Consider the following 18,974-nt stretch of genomic DNA (forward strand, 5'->3'; position numbering starts at 1 on the left):
ATTATTAATAGGCCAGTTGAGTAACTGTCCCTGAGATAAGGTATAATAATGTGACTTAATAAAAATTCACAGTTTTTACTACCACAAAGAGAAACAATTAAGAATGTGGAAATTGTATATCCAGGTGATCTGGACAGACGCAAAGAAACTACTAGGTTGATAATACATCAGTCAATAGATGAACAATTTTAAACCTAAGAAATTAATCTGTACTAGGGGGAATCCTGGATAGAATTTAAGGCAATATTTATATATTTTTAAAAGAAAATTCATTTTAAAGAGATTCTTTCAGCAGCAAAGATGAATGATAGCTTCCAAATTGTATTCTCTAATATGAAGACTTGTAAATTATCTATGCTGAAGAGAACATTAACCATTTAGATACCAAGTACTTCTGTACTAGTTCACATCATACCAGTTTTAGAACAGCCTCAAGAGAAATACCATGAATTGAACAATCAGTGCTGCCTTTTTTTTTTTTGGCAACTTATCACTGAACCAACCTAACCATAGTTGGCCTGTATACTAGGAAGTACAGATCATATTACATTGTAAAATTTCACGCTTGTACATGATAATATATAACAAAACAGAGAATTAAAATGCTTGATTATATAATGTCCTCTTCTACCAGATAAAAGTTTATAAACTCCTGCAGAATTTTACCCAAGGAAATATGAAAACCCTTCTCAGAGGACTGTTAAATCTGTTTGAATATTAATATAATTTTTATGGTCAATTTCCAACTTGTTAGGAATTAACCATATGTGAATACACTCCTCCATTCTGACCCTACTAAATATTGATAATATTTTATTACATAGTATCTACCTTACTACATTCACAATTAGATAAGTATACTTTAAAATGTTTTTCTTATTACTCTTTTAAATAGGCGTGACTAAGCGTGTCCACATGAAATAAAGTGATTTCTAACGTGGTGGAAACACTTGAGAGAACCAATAAACTTTAGAAGAATTTGGTATAAATGCTGATGATGTAGACAGGGAAAATCTATTTGTTGAGATTCAATTATATGATTTTTGAACCTTCCCATGATAAAAAACGTCGTCATCCGTAGCTGCCTATAGGAATACTTATAATCTTCAAACTCTAAAAGTACGTTTTAGAATTTTCTTCTCAATACAGCTGAAAAGTTTTTTTTTTTTACGATTTGGAGAATTTCCAATGCATCTCCCTTTTTTCATTTTTATTTGTTTTGGCTCTGTTGCAATGAAACAAACACGAATACTTTCAGTATACTTCCCTATTGAAACCTATCTGCCAGATTTTGTGCATTGGTAATTGGCAATTAGAAGACAAATATATTCTTTTCAGCATATAGAACCATCAGGCAGCTGAAGTGTATTCTTTTGCATATTTGTGGGTTAGATTGTGAAAGGACCTAGTATACCCAAGGTGAGCTGGGTGGCAAAGTATTCATGCATTAAAGCCAATTATATGTCATACATAAAAGTGCACGTTAGCTACTTGAAAAAATTCACATTTATTTACTGTCAAACCGTGTTAAACTTTACACTGGATATTAGTGATGGGCTCATTATTAACAGGTTTACACAAAGGGATGAAAAGAAAGGCAGAATTTTGCTGAAACAATTTACATTTCATTAGAACTTTATCATAAAATAAATTAATTACTAAATATAGGCAGAAGGAATATGGAAGAGTAATATTCATGTTTTATTTCATTTTTTAAAAAAGAATAGGCACCTTTTGTCACTAGAAAGTTTGTGAGAAGTGCCCAGTGCCCTCACTGCCCCCTGTTCAAGAACAAACAGAGGGGTGACACACAACCTTTTCTAGATTTCACCACATTTGTGCAAGGCATGGAATAACTGGCTTCAAAGAGGTTTTTCCTCCATAAAACACGCTCTTTTGGCAATAAGAAATTTAAATGTAAGAATAAGGACTAACATGTCAAAGCAGAACACTGTATACAGTGGAAAATAAGTGAAAATGGGTAGAACTTACCATGACAAAGTGTAAGAAAAAACATTTCATAACATATGTGCAACCAAGAGCTTTTCACAATATCTTCTTCAAACTCTTTAAAATTATTTTTAATGACAATTCTATTTCAGTTGGACACAAATGTATTTATTTTATCCTAGCAATAGAACAAAATATAATTTCTTTAGCCATTTTTGAAGAGTTCATTGTACAGTTGAGGAAACGTATGAAATAAGGCCTGTGGCTTGATTGCTAGTGGTTAAACATGTTTTCAATCTTTGCCTTAATGTAAAAGGTTTGCAGTCAACTGCAAACTGCTGCAGAATATCTCTCCTGCTTTTCCAAGTCTTGTCAGGAACAGTAAGGTACAGTACATTTGTCCCACAGGATTTTAAAGCCTACGTCTTGTATATAATACAATGCAGGCCTACAAAAATGGTGCAGCCATATTTACAAATTTAGTTCACAAACTGCTGCAGCAAAATGGCTGGAAAGTTCTGTTTTGCTTGTTTCACAACTTCTCTAAACAGCAGCAGAATCTTAAAATACCTGGTTGGCATCTCTTTTCTTTGTAACAAATAATTCATTTTAGTATACTCTGTGTATATACAAAGTTTTTTTTTATGTTTTATAAAAATTCACAGAACTGCAAGGTTCAGTCATTTTTTTTTTTTACACCGGAGAACCACAGGTCAACAGGGCCATCTCTTCAAGTGGAGTCTGAGGGAGCTGTATAGGGCCAATAGAGTCTGTCTGTATTCACTACTTGCGTGTGGCCTCTGGAATTCCTTAGTGGCACTATTAGAGACTTGTCACCAGCTGCATTTGTCCTTCTCTGACGTCTCCTTCTGGAATACACCCTTCTTTGTTAATGGGGATTATGTAACCATCACTATTGCCCCTGCTGATCTGGTAGCACATCTGAAGCTGGTGGCCAGCTCCAAGGTTTGGCATGCTCTTATAGTAGATGTCCTCGTTCTCACTCCTCCGGGACGGAGACAGGTCTTCTTCCATGTCGGGGCTGCTCTCCTGATAGGGAGAGTCTCTAAGGTTGGGCATGCTTGTGTACAGAGAGTCTCTGTTGGGGGACTGGAGATGGTCCTCGGCCTCGGCTGTCAGCTGGGATACGTAGCTGTCAGTCCCCTCGGGCTTCGCTTTCTTCTGGGGTTGGTACAGAAGGGAGTGAGTCCTCTGAGGGATGAGCGGGGCCTCGAGTTCTTTGTGATGGAGCTCCAGTCCAGGATTGTCACCATGCATTAGAGATGAAGCATCTGCCACAATAGCATCATCTTCGCTGCTGCTCCCTCCAATCACAGGCTTCACTGGTAGTGTGAGCTCGAGGTTGTGAGCCTTGCTGCTGCCCCGTAGGTTGTTGTGCACTAATTCTGAAATGATCATCTTCTCAAAAGCGGTATCATTCAGACTTAGTCCACAGTCCACAACCTGCACGCTGTCATTATAGTCCCCCTTGCGCAGTGAGTAGCTGTTGTTAAAATTACCATTTAGCGGTAGAGTATCCATGGCACTTGTATCCCTGGCATTGTTCAGTGAATGTCCTGAAACAGAAAAGGGAGGGGTCCCATTACTGTCTCTGCTCCTGATGAGAGGATCGTTACTTCTTTAGAACAAAACTTTTTAATGTCGTTCAGGACAAAGTTGTATTCGAAAGCTAACACTTGGAAAGTGTCAGGCTTTCCCGCGTTCCCAACTGTAAACAGTTGCAACCCCTTAGATAACAGGAACAAGTGTGAAAAAATAATACTGTTTTCTGGGGAGGGAAAAGGGCATACAGAATGTTGATTCATCAATTTTGAGGAGACAGTATCAATTGATTTTTGGTCAAATCTCTGACACTCTTACAAAGAAGACTTCACTCCATGCCCTTGCATAGTTAATGCAAAGCAATTTATTAGTGACATTTACATTTTAAAGTACGAGACTATGGTTTATAAAAATAAAATTAACAGAATTTGTCCTAAACAACACTAAATTAAAAGGGAATAAGTCACATACAAAAACTGAAGGCAAATGTACAACATAAACCCACAAAACTGGCAAGCAACTCTTTAAACAACATTCTAACGTTTCCTTTTTCTGGAGATGAAGTAAAACAAATAATGAAAAAATGGACAGACACAAAGAATTCATGTTAAACAAAGATAGCCATCTCTCACACTGACTGGACCAGGGGCCCACAAGCACCATCCAACAACACGATAGACAGCAGGTGGAATGACTCACTTTGGACAACTCACATCATGTCTGTCTGCTCAGGCTATCTGGCCTAAGAGTAGCTGATATATAAAAAAAAGTAAAATGATTTATTGTAACATGATGAAGAATCTCTAAGCTTCTCAGCAACTTAGTCAGAGCAAGGGTTCAACAAATTAGATTACCAGCAATAGCAGCCTTTTGCTTTTTCATTGAATATTTCTTATGATTTTGAACTTTTGTTTTGGTAGTAATACTCTAGTAGCAATGGCCCCAGGCTTCTAATGGTCAAAGTTTGCCTGCAGCCCTGCAGTCTGCATCAGTCACAGTGACAGCTTCTAATGAACCAGCAGAGTCTACTATACGAGACTGGCCCACAGACACCATGGGCATGGAGGTTAAACGCAGAAATGTTAGGAGATTTCTTAAATATGGGTCACAGAAATTAAACCAAGAGTAAGTATTAACTGTGGAATGGGAAAAGGGTGTCAGCCTTGACTAATATATTTTTATCTCTAAAGGAATGAAAGATTGGATACATCTGCTGAAGATATGAAAAGAGGTTTAGGAGGAAAAAAAATATGGTAACATGCTCTCTTTGTGTTTTTCTACAGACACATAAACATGTAAACTAAGACATCACAGTGCTTCTCAGGCAGATGAAAAAAAAAAAGTTTTAGAGAAAATTAAATGGTCTGTACCATGGAAAGTTAGGTTATTCATTCTCAAAATCCTAGAGAAAAAAATCACTTGTCTACAGATAGGTCTGGAAAAAAAAAGAATGAAATGATGTTATTGAAATGAAACTGACCACTGTGAGGCTGCTGCATTGTATGCAAGGCTTGGAGGAGTTTAGGAAAAAAATTAATTCTTGGAAAAAATAGGAAAATTTCCCTTTTTAGTGCTCACTCCACTTATAAAGCTGCAGATTATCCTAGAAAACTCAATGTCACAATCAACAAATAACTCATAATTGCTCAGTTAATTATCATTAGCAGAAAATAAGAAAATAGGAGGGATCATATTGTTGACTCATGCTATTTTAAAAATTCTGATCCAACTTCTACATTTGAAAAATTGACAATTTGGTTCATACTATGCTCCGTGGCACATATAACAAAATGAAGTAATGATAGTTCTTTGCAAGGCTTCCTTCAGCCTGGTTGACATGATTCACTAGCTTAATAAATTCATATATGTGCCACAAATTTTAGAAGATCAATTACTAGGAAACATTTGATGTTTTAAATTACAGTGACACAGGGATCAGTTGCTAGCATGTTTCCTCCATAGAGGTATGACCTTGTCATTTTTCTTTCTTTGTATTATTGTTTAATAAATATAAGAATATATACTGGATAATCCAAAAGGTGTTTTCTATGATACACTGCAGATCTAAGCACATCTTTGGCTGGTTTTGAAGAGGCAACTTTTTCTGCCCAAGTTCAGGTAATTCACTGGAAGACTTTCCACAGCCTGTAGCAAGATTACTGTGGGAATGCAGAAATGATAAGTCAATTATTCAGCATTCGGGTTGACAGTACCTCAGGCTTTAAGAAGCAAATTATTTCAGCATTGCATGTACTTAAGTATGAACAGCATTTGCTACAGACCTCTATTACTGACAAAAGGCAGTACATGTAAATGTACTGTTTGAATTTGGAAACATGTGAGTTGCAAATTGTGAACCACTTGCCCGCTGAGTCTACTTCATGACTGCTACTTATGTTTTAATTGTGTCGGTTAAAAATCATGCTGAAAAAATTTACATTTGATAGGCAAAGTTAAGTTTTACTCCCATACTTGTCTCTCTGTAGGTTGCTAGAGGAAAGCATAAGGAAAGTAAGAAAAACAAGAGAATGAAAAGAGAAGCTGCAGTTACGTTAAAAAAGAATTTCAAGAAAAAAATGGAAACGAAGTTCTGTGTTTAATTTAGTGGCAAATATGAATTACAAATAAAGATTACATGCTAATAGTAATTATGTAATAACTTTCACCAAAATCTTGCAAATTCTGTTAATATTAAATATAATAAATATATTTTTAAAATAAATAAGCTATTAGAAAACATAATAAAATACAGGATGGGTTAGTGACAATCTCTTCTCCTCCCCCCAAAATAACTACAGATAGAAACTAAGTGATATTAACTTTATTCTAAAAGTTTTTTAATAAAAAAAGAAAAACTACCATAAAGCTGCACTATACTATAGTTTGGTTAGATTGATAATGCTGGATGCAGTTTTCTATACCTAGGCATCCAAATTATCTTTATTAGCTAAGTCATGCCAGAAACAAACTCTATCAGCAAGCTTTAGAGTCAACTGAATAGTATATTACATAGATAGGATACCTCTAAATGATATAAATCTTGAAGATGGGCTCTCGGACCATGTGATGTCAGTCCTGTAATAATATATTAAGATTTATGCCACCTGTGTCAAAAACATGGATAATTATTTGTAAATACTATCACGACTGAGTTTTTACTGTACTATAATATAGTGCAGTTTTAGAAGCCTGGCACGAGCAATATCATAATTCTTTTTAACTGAGAAATTAAGGATATAATAATAAGTATATGGCAACTTGAGTATTCTAGAAAAAGGGTAAAGATCAGAGCTCTGTTTAGCAGCAAAGAAAGGTAGTTGTATTCGTAAGTATAAGCACACCTGGTGAGTTAAATACAGGAGCTGAAGGGGCATTACATACAACTGTTTCAGCGAGCAATGTGTTATAGGGGTTGTTAGTGCCGTGGGGTCGAAGAAGAGGGTTTGTTAGTAGGTAATTGCCAGTCATTCCTAAAGCAAAGAAACAGAAAAAAATACATCAGTTCTCTTGTTTTCGTGTTACAGTTGCAGTAAAGTACTTTTTGTATTCATCAAGGGTAGTGGATAAGTTGGCAAAGGAAAATCTGCTGAAATTCTCTGACTGTATTTGAACTACTAATTTGAAGGAGAAAGGGGAGAGGAAAGTTAAATTTCAATAATTCACAGGTGCTTTCTAAGTCCCCCAAGTAAACACCTGCTGAGGATGACATTTACTAATTTATACAAAATCACTGTTAAACAAAAATGGCAATTAAATGCACAGAGATCAACATTATGTTTCAAGATGTTACTGCTTAATATTAAAAACCTAACCACTGAAGCCCAGAAGAGGGAATCTCAAACTTTCAGGATTTACAGGTGTGGGATTATCCCTCATGAAAACATCTGTGTTAATACCAACTTTGATACAAGCAGGAGGAAAAACAACTTTCACAAACACATAAAAAGTATGACGCATTGCACCAAGCTTCTCTTAGTAAATGCAAGAGCACACATGCTGAGGGAAAAAAAGAGACTGCGTACAATGAATTATTAGACCATTCACCGATTATATGCAGCAAGACTTTTCCTTCTATGATCTTATTTGCCAGGTTTCAAAAATGAGTCATTGAATAATTCATTTGCTTTTTGATAGTCATCTTAACAGAATCAGGTAAAACATCAGAGCAATGGAATAAACACACATTTCACTCATTCTAATTGACAAATTACAAACCTTTCAATACTTATCAAACATATGTTTTGCATAGCTAATGTAATTTGGCTAAAAATATTTTAAAATTCAAGTTGGTTTTGATGTCATACATATGCTTTTTTCATTTTAAAACAGAATCTCATCAGAACAATGCCAACAATGAGAAACGTCTTTAATATTTCATTGTGATAAAATATATTACATTATAACAGTATATCAAAACTGAAATTACTTGATAAATTACCTTTCTAAGAACATATAAAATAATACAAGATTTTTTTCATAATAAATTGAAATTTACTAAGCTTGTACTCGGGAATATGTGTCTGTAGATGCACTTGTGTCCTTATCTTGCTAAGTTATTTTATTTGCCATATTAATTTAAGTTAGAATTATGTTGATTATGTGATAAGGCTATAATTGTAGACACATTAAAAATAACAATTCAAATGTAAAAATTACTTCATAAGTTCTCATGTATTTTAATTATTTATGAAGAGTTACTATAAATGTTTTTAACATTTATTTTTGAAAGAAATATAAGAACAGAAGAATTTTACAAATTGGATTTTTTACTTCAAAACTGGCACTGTTTAATGTGAGCAGTTGTTTTCTAATTATATTAATTTTTTAAGAAGAAAATTTTCATAAATGTACATTTAGAAAGGAATAACTTGTATCCCTAGGAACATATTTTAATCTGTGGCAAAGTATGTTCTCAGAAATTACGTTTTCCAACCTTACTCTATTAACGTGGAGTTTGAAATTATACTTTTTGCATTACATTATTGAATAAAAAGAATTTATATGTACTTTAATAAAGGACAAAAGATGACTCAACAGGTTTAAGAAAGAGCTTATGATATAAACTCATTTGAGAGAAAAAGTCAGTGTTTCCTCTAGAATTATTGTAAATTGGCAAAAGGCACAAAATTTATATAGTAAACTCAAATTTTCCTAGTAACTGACCTTGATTAAGTGTTGAAGTGCTATTGATGTCACCTGAGATAAAAGAAGATTCAGATTGTTTTCTCACAGTGTCATTCCACATCCTTCTTATACGACTCTATTAACATAAAATAGCAAGACACATGTTACGTTAGCTTTCCCAAGCTTACCTTACATTAAAGAAACACAAAGATTTACCTTAAACAATCTGTGCAGGATTATCTTTTAACTTTAAAAAAAATGTGTATTGATTCTGTTCTTAAACTAAGGAAGTCTATACTGCTGTGTTTCTTCGTTATTAAGGAATATTTAATCTTCTAATCTTATAGAAATTTTCAATTATTGTCTTTGTTTAAAGTGGAGATGATGGTTGACTAACAAATGTTTATTGAATGCTCCGAGTCCTGTATTATGTGAGCTTAGGATATCAAACTATTGTGACATATTTCTTAAAGAAGTATACCTCTTGAAAAAGGATGTTTATACCTAAAGAAATATCTTGCAGAAATACTTAATAATATATTAAAACCAAAACACTAAGAGGGCAAGAATTTGCTACCTAGATATTATACTGAGAAGACAATTAGTGCATCTGAACAGAACATGTCTCAGAAGGCATTCTATAAAGAAGGTTAATTAAAGATGCTGTCAAAGTCTTTGTTACCTGTGTGCCAGAGGAATAGCGAGCACTGGTTCTGGTGGTGGATGCCTTCACTGAGCTGTGGGGACTCTCAGTCGGGAGGCCGCCGCAGCAATATGAATGTCTGAAGCACTTGCCATATTCTTTTCGTACCTGCATGGAATAACCACGAGATCAAGGGATTAATATAAACATACTTGCTCCTCTTGCTCTCTAATTAAATGAGCAGAGGAGATGAAAAGTTCCACTAACCCTTTTCCGTGGAGATTACAAAATCAAATTCGATTGAATTGGCAATTGGAAAAACACCTCTGTCCACTAGACAGTCCAGTCGGATTTTTAAGGTGTGATATAATATGTAGAAATATGCTTTCTACCATGATATTATTGTGCAAATGTTATTAATTAATACAATGGTAATATTTTAAAAGTCTTATTCTAGCAATAGCCTTAGTCAACCCAATTTTCTATCTCATGCCAAGAAAACAGGATCAAAATTTAGTATTTTCCTTGCTTAATTACATTTAACCACTCGTAATTCAGTCATTTAAGTTTCATATGCTTCATGTCCTCTTAGGTAGGTCAATACATAACTTCTTTTACTGGATTGCACAGTGTTGTGGGTAACTTCTTTATAATGAAAGACTACATTGGCACAAGAATAAAGGGGAAATAATGTCCTTTGATACATATGCCATTAATTAGGATGGAATGTTTTCTTCATTTTCTGATGTGTCTAGCTCTAACACTTAGTGTAGAGAGTCTAAGATGCTTATTCACTTCATTAGCACATAAGGGAACTATTTATGCAATTTCCATTCACATTAATGAGTTACCCACGTAATTTCCCTTTTCCTCTGAAGCTTGGATATATGACTAGACAGAAAAGTTCTTAGGCCTAAATGAAAGATTACACTTTAAAAAGTGGAGTCCAAGCAATGCTAAATAATAGGGCCCCACTTAGGTGGTCAAGAATTGGGAGGAGTGGGGGATATTTCTGGATTCTGTGCAGCTATATTTTGGCATACAAATATGCTTCATGTAGCTAAGAGCCAGACTTTGAAATTATAAGAAGGAAGGATGAAAGGCTGCACATGAAATTATGTTTTTCTAGTAGGTTTCAAAAAACACTCAAAGCCGCCTGACAACCTTCCACACCCTCTCCCTACAGATCATAGTTCTATGTGCACTATCACTGCAAAGACCAAAACTCTTGACACTTATTTCTTGGGAAATTAGAGAATTAAAGTCACTAATGACCTTTTAAATCTAAGTGCACTTGCATTTTCATTCTCTTAGCTTTATTTAATTATAGCTATTAGAACAAATAACAATGTGGTTGAACTTTCAAAGTATTTTCTTTGTCTAAATATATTCACGCAAGCAGTTAGAACCACGATTTTAACTAAATCATCTTATATTATGTTCTAACAACTCATCATGGCAATATCGAATACGACGTATCCAAGACTAAGCAGAACTTGTTCAAACGAAGTGTAACACAATAACTTAAAGAGATAATTGTTAATTAACAAGCACAGCAAAATCTCTGCAAAATTAATACACAAACCCTATGAGGAAATAATGATGATATCATTCTTTTTCTGCTAAGATTATGCTTTATCGAAAACATCTGACAGAAGTTATGAATATGTGATCATCTGCATGTATATAACCTGCTCATCTATGTAGAAAATATATAAAAGCCAAAGTAATTACAAGGTCATACCTGTATAATGTTTAGCAAGTTAAAGTTCAGTGTTATTAAATAAGACGTGATACATCAAAAGAATTTTTGCACATTTAATGGCTATTAACTGCTCTGAAATGCTATATAACCAAGACAATGGCAATCACAATGGTATTTTATCCAAATAATACCCTCTGGTGTTGGTTTTGCCTAATGCCTATATTGCTATGAATGTACATTATCTGTCAGTATTGCACATTCCACTGTCATTATCTCAAAATTATAGCTTATTCAGAACGGATGGAAGTAACAACACTATCATCTTGTCAGGGCTGAACACTTAATAGTTTTCACTTTCACAATTCTATTTCTCTGTTCAATTTAGTGACCAACTAGTAATAACAGAATAAAAAGACTACATTAGATATGCAGACAGGGAAAGGATGATACCTAGTGAAAGGCATGGAAATTTTAAACTTAAATGGCAGCTAGTTTATTCTCTTATGTTTACATCTTACAATAGATCAAAATTTTTCACCTGCAACTTTAACTTTTGAATCATTTTTGCTGACTCTACTTAACATTAAATCAGGACAAAATAATAAGATGTGAAATATGAAATTATTGGGTTTTAAATTCTTTCAAAATTACTCAAAAGGCAACATTAATATTCATATTTATATATCTTATGCTTTTAAAATTTACACCATTTAACCTTATACTCAATTTTTGTTTTGAACTACTGCATTCCTTATATTGAGAAAGAACAAGATTATTTAAATTTTTCTTTATCTTGTATACCCTCTGCACAAAGCATTTTGGTAGACCTCAAAGAAAAAAATCTTAACACAAGTATCTGGTTTAAAATATTGTCAAATTGAGATTCAAGAGATGACTGGTGTTGACATATCTTATATGTGAAGCCTGAACCTCCTGATTTGCATTACAATTAATTTATGAGTAAAAAAGGATGCTATTAATAATATGCCCATGGTAACTTAAAATCTCTATTAAATGTATTATTTTCAAATCAAAGAACAAGTAAGCAGAGCCTCCAAGTGTTTGCACTTACTTTCTTTTGGAGAGCACAGTGAAAGATGAAAATGAACACTCCCTGGAAAGCATTAAAGATGGTGAAGAGATATGCCATCACAATAGTCTCCTCATTAATAAAAAGCAACCCGAATGACCAGGTTAGGCCAAGAAGACATAGAAGAGCGAACGCACCAAGCACCCAAGACCTGAAAAAATAAAGTGAATTTTATTAACAGATTCAATGAGAGAACAACACATATCACACCTAAATATTAGCATATCATTAGTAGCAGTTGACTTTCTCTATGTTCATATTCAAATTCAACAGCATTTTGGCTTTAACCTTTCATTGATTAAAGAAAGAACAATAGCATTTAGTACTGCAGTCTCCAGTGAAAACAGCAACAGCAGGTATGACCTTTTCTTATTCAGAATAAATAAGTATGAAAACTATATTAAAATACAAGGTGTAAATTAACCCCCATGACTTTATTGTCTTTTATGTGCATTGTGGTAAAAGAAATTAAGGAGTCCTTAATTAGTTTACTCCTATATTTTTATTCCTGTGGTGCACTCATGACACTGAATAATGTGACACATACAGAAAGGTTAAATGGCAGATAATCACTTAACACCTGAACTTCAGATTCTAGAAAACTAATCTTAGGTGAACCTAAGGTTTTATAACTAAAGCATGAAGAAGCCTAGCTGAAATGGGACAAAAACATGAGAACAACTTCAAAATAAAATAATTTTGGAGAGATTTCATCATGAATAGCTTAAGGAGAAAAGAACTGTAGAAAATAGGATGGAATGAGAGGATTTAAAGTCAGTGCATTCCATGTCTAACTAATGATCTTACTTGATAAATGGCTTATTATCTTCATAGCTAGAAAGCATTATAAGCAGAAAAGAGAAACAAAATTATTAGACAGAATTAAAATAGAAAGTAATAAGAAAGCATTTATATATTTTATAAAATTAGTCAAAATTAAGAAAGTCAAAATGCAGAGGCAGGCAATTAAAAAATAAAGGCATATTATAGTTTAAAATACTCTAGCAAATAAGATATTCCAAAATAATTATAAAAATTAAGGGCAATTCATGATATTGACGGATTTGTAAAAATATAAACCATGCCATAAATTTGTTAATGTAGGATTCTACCTTACCCAGGTAAGTCCGTATTATAGTAGCCATCACAAACACGGTAATTACTGGTGTAGATGAGAAGACAGAAAGAGGAAAAGGAAGAAAAGAGAGAGATGCTAAAGATTAGCTCTCTCTCTTACCATGCAACATGCAATGAAGCTGGCACTAACCTATCTCAAACATCTAATTTAAAAAAAATTACCTTTACTATAAGATCTGCCATTTTTAACATTTAAAATAATATTTTCTACACCCCATTATAACAACTTGAAAAATATCTCCTCAGATTTTAAATTAACTCATATTTTAAAAAATAACTCTGAAAACGCTATCAATTTTTTTCAACAGCTATTGATTTTTTGTAATTAGCACTTTTTCCATTGATATTTCTGTTTTTTCAACCCTGAATTAAAGTAAACATTTATTTAATTATCATGAAAACAACAGATAATCTCCAAGTTAACAATAATAATGGAGCAAATTCTCTTAGGAAAACAGGATTAGAAGTAGAAACTGCTCAGAATCCTTAAATCAAAAAGTCATTTAACAAAACAAACTTAATACAATCATATCAGTCATGCAAACAGGAACATCATTTTGAACTGCATTTTAAATTTAAATGAGATTGCTAGTTTACAGAATTTCCATAAATGCACTAAAACAGTTTTTTGGCTCTAGATCATGACAGAAATTATTATCTAATTTCTGACCAATGTCTGTGACATGGTAACAGTGAGATTCAACCTTGATCAGTAAAATTTCATTCTGAATAATTTCTACAGTTGAAAGATGGTATTCATGTATTTGCTGTGGAGAATATCTTTCACTTAGTTTGTTAAGCACTAAAATTAAAATACAAAATACTTACTTAATGTTTTCCAACCTGCTAGAATCTGGTTTTAATGTGTTCGAGTGCTTCACCATTTTGCATAATGTGATCACCAGAAAGATAATATTTAGCTGTTACAATGAATAAAGAATTAGATAACTATGAGAAAAAGTTAAATGCATTATTACAATATACTTAATGGGTTAATGCAGTTAAATATCAATAACATGAGTATACGGTAGACACTGACTCAATTTTGGTTTACTTATTATTACTTATGCAATGATCAAGTTGAGCCTACATGAAAAATTTTCTGGCCATGTATGACTGATTTTTTAATAGATCATTTGACATGAAATTGCAACCTCATTAAATAAGTATCATGTGGTGATGATTAAATAAATTAGAAAACCTAGTGTCTTTAGCTAGAGGTACCCCAGGGCCTAAAAACCATCTAATGAAAATATGAAATGAGTTCTTTAGAAGGGGTATTTACATTATGCAGTTTATAATGGAAATATCTCTGAATTTGGGACCTTAAAACTTAGTTGAGAGTCTAGTTCTTGATTTTGACTGATTAAATGAGGAAAATAACATTTGAATAATCCTTTTGTAAGGTTAATGGTTAAGGATCAAATGAGATAACATATGAAATATGGTCCCTGGTTATATAAACTAAGATAAACTTTTAAAAAATATAAATGTATTTGCTTTTTAAGTGTTAAAGGACATCATTTCTTTTTTCCTGATGTCTTTACACTGAATGGAAATAGGTAAATTCTAAAGAAATGCTGTTTCGAGTCCCTCTAAACACTCCGTTATGCAATGAATACTAACTGGGGAGATGGAACCTGACATGGAAGAACAGTCTGGGGAATCAACTTGAATGAACTTCAGAAGAAAAAGGGGTGTGTTTTGACTGAGAAGGGTTAGGGATCTGTAGTTTGCATTTGCTTCTATGGAAGCCTGGCAGAATGCTGCATGGAGTAAAGGCAGTTCCATTTTTACGCTCCAAAAATAAAACTATGCTAAATTGCTCTTGGAATTTTATTTACTTCAGAATACTACTTTAAAAAAGACAAAATGAAGTTATTTTGTGAGCATTGTGATTAAGTGCAAGCACAAATGGTATGTTTAGAAATATGTAAAGACAAAAGCAATTCCTTAGTGGTAAATAATCCACATAACTTTGTTACAGTAACATAATTTTTACTGAGTCACAAAACCATCTGATAAAATGACACTATTTTACTCATACATCACTACTTCCAATTTTATAATTAGGAAAAATGATGTAAGGCAATAAAGCAACTTTCCAATTCCTTCCTAATGAATTTAGGAACAGAGCAAAAGTTTTAATCTAAGCTATATATCAGTCATTTTGTCTACTGTGCCTTGTTATTTCTCTTAGATGTAGAATTTCCTCTTAAGGACTAAAATGAGGTTAATGGGAATAATTTTCAAGTGCTGGCAGATAGCATTCCATTGTTTGATGTTAATTACTTGAAGACAAAATAAGCTCTTTGCTTAAAAAAGCACTTAAAAATTAATTTCTTAAAATATGGGGTCTAAAGAAAAAGTAAATAATTTTGTAAAAAAAAAAATTTCTAGCTTTGTATTCTGGAGGTTATAAAATCCAGTTAGTCATATATAAATAAAGGCTTACATTTTCAGGGACATTACAGTATCATGCATTTCATTCAACTAATATTTATTGACCTACTGCTCTACACAAGAACATGCTTATTGTATTGTGGGTAAGACACAATTTTTTGCTTTTGAGAAATTAGGGAGATCTTTCTGATAGTACAATAAATATTTAATTTGGTTTTTAAAGAATCATGGTACAGTTTATCTCTATAATTTTTATATAGGCAAAATCAGCAATGTTTTTATTTATCTCACATAACAGTAAGTCTTAACCAGACAATTTAGGAATGATTAAAAACAAGTACTCTACATATCCTAAAAACAAACAACCCAAAACCCATTTAAAGAAACAAACTGATTATAACTCTTAGGTAAGAATGGATGCCTTAACAGCTTCAAAGTTAAAATCATTTAAACATTTTGACCCTTCTTTTTGAATGTCCTGATGAAACCATCTATTTATTATAAACTTCCAGACTTAGGGTTGCCCCTCCATTCTAACACTTTTTCTTAAACAATTTTCCAAAGCACAAAGGGCCACAGTTTGGAGCTAATTATTTTCTAAGCATATTAATTATCCCCTCAGGAATAAAATAGTAGTACATTTAAGGAAAGAAAAGATATTATCCACTGTCATGTTAAAACTACTAATACAAGGAAAGAAAAAATGTGAATGTGAAAAAATATGGATGTATCAAGTATTATGCCATAAAAAGAAAATGAGTAGAAAATGTGAAATTGTGGGGGTGAATCCATCCAAACATATTTTTCAATGAGGAAAAACCAAGCAAAAAAAATTATTTAAGAACTAGCTCATTTTCTAATAAAATTGAAATAAAAATGAAGTGTACCCATGTAAAAATAGAGCTTAAGTAAGATACAAAGACATTTTTTTCTTGTAAGATAGAACTAACCAATTTGGAACTGCCACAGAAAACATATTTCATTTAATCCTTAAAAAACACCTCCCCTTCTTTTCCCCTTACCCTACTGAGGGTTTCTTAATGTATATATGTTCAGCGTTTCTTCCTAGCTGCAAATATGCACAAGACATAAAGTTCAGACAATACAGACAATTACAGGGAAAAAGAAACAGCACCAAGAACCTATAATCTTATTCCAGAAGTGCGTGTGTGCTAAGTCGTTTCAGTTGTGTCCACCTCTCTGAGACCCTATGGACTGTAGCCCACCAGGCTCCTCTGTCTATGGGATTCTCCAGGCAAGAGTCCTGGAGTGGATTGCTATGCCCTCCTCCAGGGGATCTTCCTGACGCAAAGATTGAACCTGCGTCTCTTAGCTCTCCTGCACTGGTAGATGGGTTCTTTATCACTAGTGCCACCTGGGAAACCCACTGAATTGATTATTTTACAAATCTGTGATGTTGAGTATATCGCCAAAGACTACTTAGCTGCTATTAATATAGTGTCAATGCTGAGATTCACTATACTGTATTCTAGCTCCATGGCCCAACCTTGTCAATAAAATAAACCAGTTTATTCTGGTTGAGAAAATTAGGAAGCTCTAGCAAAACAAAGATATACTATACGAAGAGTTTCGTAAATTTTTTTAAAAGGTTCCACTTCTCTAAAGAGTAATCGAATTTACAAATCAATAAGAGATGATAAATGAATTGAAGATATAATATATAAAATTAATACATAAAATCCTGTATGAATGACATAAGAAGTTGTGCTCTTCAAATGATTCCCACTTGATGGACTTGCCATAATAATCAGTTCTCCATTCCCTTTGCAAAACAATACCATCCATAATCAGCAAATGGCTAAAATGCCCACACACTATTCCTATTAACCGAACTGTGCACTGAAATAGTTAGTTTTGTTTTCTTAAACCTGATTGTGCTAGTTATACGCACACACAGATAAATATCACACAAACCAATAAAATCCTAGTGGGGAAAAAAACTGTTGTTTCTAACTTATTTAAAATTGCTTCCAAAAGGTATTTTTAAAGTGAATATATTTAAAAAAGAAAATCTAAAATCCTAGAAAAATAATCATAAAACCACAGTAGAATTCTTGTATCAAATTCATTTACAAGTGTCTGTGAATTATCCAATTTAAAGGAACTGAAAATAAAACTTTAGCCAAGGCACTAGCAGTCAGGTTGCTAAGAAATTTAGTTAAATCTGACACTCATTTAGTCTTTGAATTATGACGATACACAATTAATGAGGCAATGGTATCTTTAATAGGATATAATATCATTATTTTAGAACAAATTATGAAAAAAGACATGCAAGACTTATTGTGAATCATAAAAGCAAAAATGCTAAGTGTGAAATATTTTTCTTCAACGTCACATTAAAAATCACTAATATTTATTGAGAAACCTGTATGCAGGTCAGGAAGCAACAGTTAGAACTGGATGTGGAACAACAGACTGGTTCCAAATAGGAAAAGGAATACGTCAAGGCTGTATATTGTCACCCTGCTTATTTAACTTATATGCGGAGTACATCATGAGAAACACTGGCTGGAAGAAACACAAGCACAAGCTGGGAATCTAGATTGCTGGGAGAAATATCAATAACCTCAGATATGCAGATGACACCACCCTTATGGCAGAAAGTGAAGAAGAACCAAAGAGCCTCTTGATGAAAGTGGAGAGTGAAAAAGTTGGCTTAAAGCTCAATATACAGAAAACTAAGATCATGGCATCTGGTCCCATCACTTCATGGCAGATGGGGAAACAATGGAAACAGTGTCAGACTTTATTTTTCTGGGCTCCAAAATCACTGCAGATGGTGACTGCAGCCATGAAATTAAAAGACGATTACTCCCTGGAAGGAAAGTTATGACCAACCTAGATAGCATATTAAAAAGCAGAGACATTACTTTGCCAACAAAGGTCCGTCTAGTCAAGGCTATGATTTTTCCAGTGGTCATGTATGGATGTGAGAGTTGGACTGTGAAGAAAGCTGAGCGCCGAAGAATTGATGCTTTTGAAGTGTGGTGTTAGAGAAGACTCTTGAGAGTCCCTTGGACTGGAAGGAGATCCAACCTGTCCATCCGAAAGGAGATTAGTCCTGGGTGTTCATTGGAAGGACTGATGCTGAAACTCCAATACTTTGGCCACCTGATGCGAAGAGCTGACTCATTGCAAAAGACCCTGATGCTGGGAAAGATTGAGGGCAGGAAGAGAAGGGGACGACAGATGATGAGATGGCTGGATGGCATCACCAACTTGATGGACATGGGTTTGGGTGGACTTAGGGAGTTAGTGATGGACAAGGAAGCCTGGCGTGCTGCAGTTCATGGGGTCGCAAAGAGTCGGACATGACTGAGCGACTGAACTGAACT

General features: G+C 33.6%; 1 protein-coding gene across 29 annotated transcripts in view; it reads right to left on the reverse strand.

Moving 5' to 3' along the window:
* Positions 1–1,488: 1,488 nt before the first annotated feature.
* Positions 1,489–18,974, reverse strand: part of ADGRL2 (adhesion G protein-coupled receptor L2) — a 208,514-nt gene continuing 191,028 nt past the window's right edge. For 18 of the 29 annotated variants that reach the window (XM_081493828.1, XM_081493848.1, XM_081493830.1 and 15 more), the window contains 5 exons: positions 14,041–14,132; positions 12,058–12,226; positions 9,320–9,448; positions 8,677–8,773; positions 1,489–3,527 (listed from right to left, as the gene is read on the reverse strand). In XM_081493828.1, the coding sequence (XP_081349954.1) occupies positions 2,773–3,527; positions 8,677–8,773; positions 9,320–9,448; positions 12,058–12,226; positions 14,041–14,132 (1,242 nt within the window). In that variant the 3' untranslated portion in view covers positions 1,489–2,772. Of the gene's footprint in view, positions 3,528–4,212; positions 4,266–5,985; positions 6,004–6,535; positions 6,618–6,854; positions 6,984–8,676; positions 8,774–9,319; positions 9,449–12,057; positions 12,227–13,192; positions 13,238–14,040; positions 14,133–18,974 lie in introns of all 29 variants that reach the window. The other 11 variants (XM_081493839.1, XM_081493836.1, XM_081493841.1 and 8 more) reach the window with 5 other exon arrangements.

The sequence above is a fragment of the Giraffa tippelskirchi genome, chromosome 5 (assembly GCF_054371585.1).
Source record: "Giraffa tippelskirchi isolate mGirTip1 chromosome 5, T2T-mGirTip1v1.2.pri, whole genome shotgun sequence".
Classification (NCBI taxonomy): Eukaryota; Metazoa; Chordata; class Mammalia; order Artiodactyla; family Giraffidae; genus Giraffa; species Giraffa tippelskirchi.